Source organism: Bacillus rossius, chromosome 6 (genome assembly GCF_032445375.1).
Source record: "Bacillus rossius redtenbacheri isolate Brsri chromosome 6, Brsri_v3, whole genome shotgun sequence".
NCBI classification, from domain to species: Eukaryota; Metazoa; Arthropoda; class Insecta; order Phasmatodea; family Bacillidae; genus Bacillus; species Bacillus rossius.
In genome coordinates this window covers 32,881,167-32,885,736 of record NC_086334.1, presented here as the reverse complement: position 1 = coordinate 32,885,736, position 4,570 = coordinate 32,881,167, and the positions used below count along the sequence as shown (strand labels likewise).

General features: G+C 38.3%; 1 protein-coding gene across 1 annotated transcript; it reads left to right on the top strand.

The window, feature by feature from the left end:
• Positions 1-766: 766 nt before the first annotated feature.
• Positions 767-4,014, top strand: LOC134532997 (uncharacterized). The gene is made up of 2 exons (XM_063370111.1): positions 767-1,392; positions 1,531-4,014. Exons 1-2 carry the CDS (start codon positions 1,295-1,297, stop codon positions 3,266-3,268), a joined length of 1,836 nt encoding a protein of 611 aa, XP_063226181.1. The 5' UTR covers positions 767-1,294; the 3' UTR covers positions 3,269-4,014.
• Positions 4,015-4,570: the final 556 nt, after the last annotated feature.

Below are 4,570 nucleotides of genomic sequence, written 5' to 3'. Positions count from 1 at the left end.
CGCTGCCGTCACACTCTTCGCCGAGATCCCACGCGACGACTCGCTCGCAACTTCACTCGGGACTCCGCCGCGCCCGCGACTCTATCGCCCGGAAACTCCGCCGCGGGAGAACTCCCCACTGAACTCCTCACTCCCTGCCCTGGAACTTCGCCACTCTGCCGCACCCGCGGCACTATCGCCCGGAAACTCCGCTGCGGGAGAACTCCCCACTGTACTACTCTGCCCTGGAACCTTCGTCCAAGGACTTCGCCACTCTGCCGCACCCGCGGCACTATCGCCCGGAAACTCCGCCGCGGGAGAACTCCCCACTGAACTCCTCTCAAAGGTCGGCCCAACCTCCTTATATAGCCCTTGGGTTCCCATCCAGAACAATCGGGCATGTCTCCGAGATATCGCGCGACCTTCGCCGTCGAAATGCCCAGAAACGCGTCGTTAGTCCTCGAAGGACGCGGCGGCTGCTCAAAGAACGCCGATAAACGCAACAAGCATCGGGTTCCCACAAAACGCGCCGATAAACATGTCTGAGTCCTTTTATTCCGCAGTGCGGCCTCTTTTAAGTAACTCGATCTGAGGCAGGTGCGTGCTGCGACGGTCAGGATGTCGCGCGATAATATGACACGAGATACCAGGGAGAGGATGCAGGTGGAAGGGGGCGCAGACAGGCCGTACGAGCGCGATGCCAAGCACTGCAGCCAAGCGCGATCGGAACATTATTATCAAACAAAATAATACAAATGTCCAAACACCTAATTGTGAAACCAATTGAGTCGTCCAGTTGCAAAACTCATTATGTCCACATTTTCCAGAAATTGAGTTATTTACTCCATGTTGTTCTTCAGTGAAAAATACACAATCTAGGATAATTGTAGCGATGCAAATCTCATTTAATCCAGTGTTAAACAGGCATTGAAAAACCCGTACTGCAGCATAACTCGTTATGTCCATGAGCAGAACTGCTGCAATACTCATTATGTCCAACTAATCAAACTGATGCAAAACTCGTTATGTCCAAGAGTAATACATATTGAATATAATAAACTGAAACAAAATGCACCATGTCCAAATTGTAACACCGAGAGTGTGTTCAGTATTTTCACAATGTGTTCTTGAATACTAGACATGAAAAAATTACGAGATTCAAGTTGTAAGATTGGCTATCATGGAAAAACTTCTCTACGTCTTATAATCTATGATTTTTTTTTTTCATTATTGCAGTAAACATTGTCAAAGCATTTGCATTCAGTCAACTATAAACAAAGCATCGTAAACAGTTTATACAGTATTAATATTAATTATGAATCCTTTACAAGTACAGGAAGTCCAGCCTGGAAAAGGAAGAAAGAAAAGGGCATTGAAGGACAGTTGGAAAAGAAATGTTGCCAAGAGAATGAGGTATTGTACACATTCATAATATACATAGTTATATTTAGGTTATGCATGAAAATAAATGTTATTAAATAACAAAGTAAAAGATTTTAGGTGTATATTTATGTTGTTACATTAACAATGTGTTTTTCTGTTGATGTTTAGGTACTCTGCACCTTCATTTCCACGACCGCCGTCATGTAACCACAAGGCAGCAGAGGCGTATCGTTGCAGTGAGGTGACGTATCAAGATGTGAGGAGAATGCATCAACGTTTCTACGGCCACCATGATAGAGAAGGACAACAAAATTTTATATTACATCATGTTGTAGTGTGCACACCAAAACGAGGAAGGTCAAGAAATCGCAATAGCGATTTTCACCGAAAAAAAGTAAGCACAAAATATTTCATTCCATGTTTGAACGGTAGTCACACGGTAAATATACAAGTCTGCAAAAAACTATTTATACAGACCTTATGTGTATCAGGAGACCGTGTTCAAAGTTTATGCAGAAAGTTTCTGCAACTAGACGATGTGCCTGTGGACAAACGTGGAGGAGACAAAATATCCATCCGTTATTCAGATAAGAGGCAGTCAGTAAAGGAATTCATAAATTCACTTACTGTACTTGAATCACATTACTGTCGCAGTAAAAATATAACTAGGCAATATCTTCCTAGTGAACTAAGCATTAAATCCCTTTGGACAAAATATCAAGACACACATGACAAACAGGTGCACATAAAGTACGATTATTTTCGCAGCATTTTTGATAGTGACTTTAACATAGGTTTCGGTTCTCCAGCTACTGACTGCTGTTCAGTATGCCTTTCACTTAAGGAACGAATAAAGAAATGCACAGATGTGCAACAGAGAAAGGAACTGCAAACAGAACTCATCATTCATGAACAACGAGCAAAAGCATTTTATGATATCTTACGACACAGCAATGAACAGGAAATCACATTTAGCTTTGATTGCCAGAAAAACCAGCCAATTCCTAAAATACCCGACCAGTCAGCATACTATCTAAGGCAGTTATATTTATATAACTTCACTATTTGTGTTGGAAATTCAAAAGAAAGCCAGCGGAAGGAGAATACATTTTCTTATGTATGGCTTGAAGACGAATACAAGAAGGGATCAAACCAAATTGCTAGTGCCCTCCATCATCAATTATTGTCCGCAGACTTAACAAATTACAAATCAATAAAGTTGGTAGCAGATGGCTGTGGAGGCCAAAACAAGAACAAAATTCTTATAGGTATGCTCTGCAAATATCTGGCTGAAGATGCTCCTACATCAGTAAACCAAGTAACTTTGGTATTCCCAGTACCTGGACACTCCTTCATCCTTCCTGACAGGATATTCGGACGGATTGAATCGCAAGTAAAGAAAAAATCAACAATCCTTACTCGCCAAGATTATGAAAACATTATTGAATCCCACGCAACCCTGAAACGTTTGGGAGAAGAATGTCCTGTATTGCATTGGAAAGATGCAGTTTCCAAAGTTATTAAAGAGCCCGGTCAATGGCATTTCAAACTTCAACCTTGCAAGAGGGTAGTAATTACTCGAACTTCACCTGGTAAGTGTGTAATTAGGGGAGAAGTCAACTATAATACTGATATTGGTGAACCAAAAAGTGTGCTGAAACGTGGGAAAATGTTGTCAGCTATCAAACCGAAAGAAGAGAAAAAAGGAATACCACTTAAGAAAGAAAAAGTTACTGATTTGAACACGTTGTTGAAAAAGCACTTTGGTAATGACTGGGTTGAAATGGATAACCTATTGTTCTTCAAAACTTTGTTTTCACAGCAAGAATCATTAACTGAAGAAGTGGCAGAAAATGATTCTGATCTAGGAGAATTGTTAGAAGAAAAGGAAGGGCTGATACTTTAAAGTTTATGGGAAATTACCTTTGTATTTAGGTCTACATTATTATTGTATCTGTTAATTTTTTTATGTAGAATACCCATTGTGATGAAAGATGTATACTGAAAATATTTCATTCTATTTACTTTATTGGAATGTGATTGTATGTACATGAATGAAATGTAAAGTATTTTGTATAAAGTATACCCATTTTGAAGAAAATTGTGTACTGCAGCAAAATTGTGTTTACATTTATTTAGAATATTGTATTTGCATTATTTTGTCTGGTAATATTTCTACAGAGTATACCCATTGTTATTTTAGATGTATACTGCAGCTAAATTGCATTTATATTTTTTTCGAATCTGGTAAACTTAGTATAAAGAGTCCCCAGTGTTACATACTGCAGCAAAATGCATTAAGTCCTCCTAACTGCTGCAAAACTCATTATGTCCAAACATGTTTTGGAAATAACTTTGGTAATTTAAGTGAAAATTATCCACTCTCTGGTTGATAATTTGTGATATTTATTGTCTATTTATTAGTACAAATTCCAAATTTCTATCTGCAATATTTCATTAACCACAGTTTTTTGCCCTTCCTGAAAAATCTGTTTCTCTGGACATAATGTGTTTTGCAACTGGACGACTCAATTACAGGTATCTTTAAGGAAGCACTGGTAGAAGGAGTGGTACCTGATTGTTTAAAATTAACTAGGGTCCTGCCTCTGTATAAAAAAGGTAACCCAACAAATCCAGAAAACTATAGGCCTATTAGTATCCTACTTACAATGGCAAAAATATTTGAATGTGTTTTGTATATTAAATATTTATTTCATTTTTTTACCCATAACATCATATTAAATAGAAGTCAATATGGTTTCCAAAAAAATAAAACAACATCAGCAGCTATTAATGAATTCATAAATAAAGTCTTAAATGCACTGGATAATAACTTTTCATTAGGAATTTTTTTGTGATTTATCCAAAGCTTTTGACTTAGTCAATCATGCAATTCTCCTAGATAAACTATATCACTATGGCATAAGGGGCACAGCACACAAATGAATGGAATCATATCTGAAGGAAAGGAAACAGAGGGTAGAAATTAAAAATGTAATTGGTAAGAAATATTCAAATTGGTCAATTGTCAGAAATGGGGTGCCACAGGGCACCAAGGTCAGCTTATCCTTTTTGCAGATGGTACATCAGTTATAATCACTGGGGAAACTTCAAATTCAGTATAGGAGACCAACAGAGCCATTGAACGTATGAAAAATTGGTTCTCATACAACAAACTTGCATTGAATGTCTCTAAAACTAATTATAT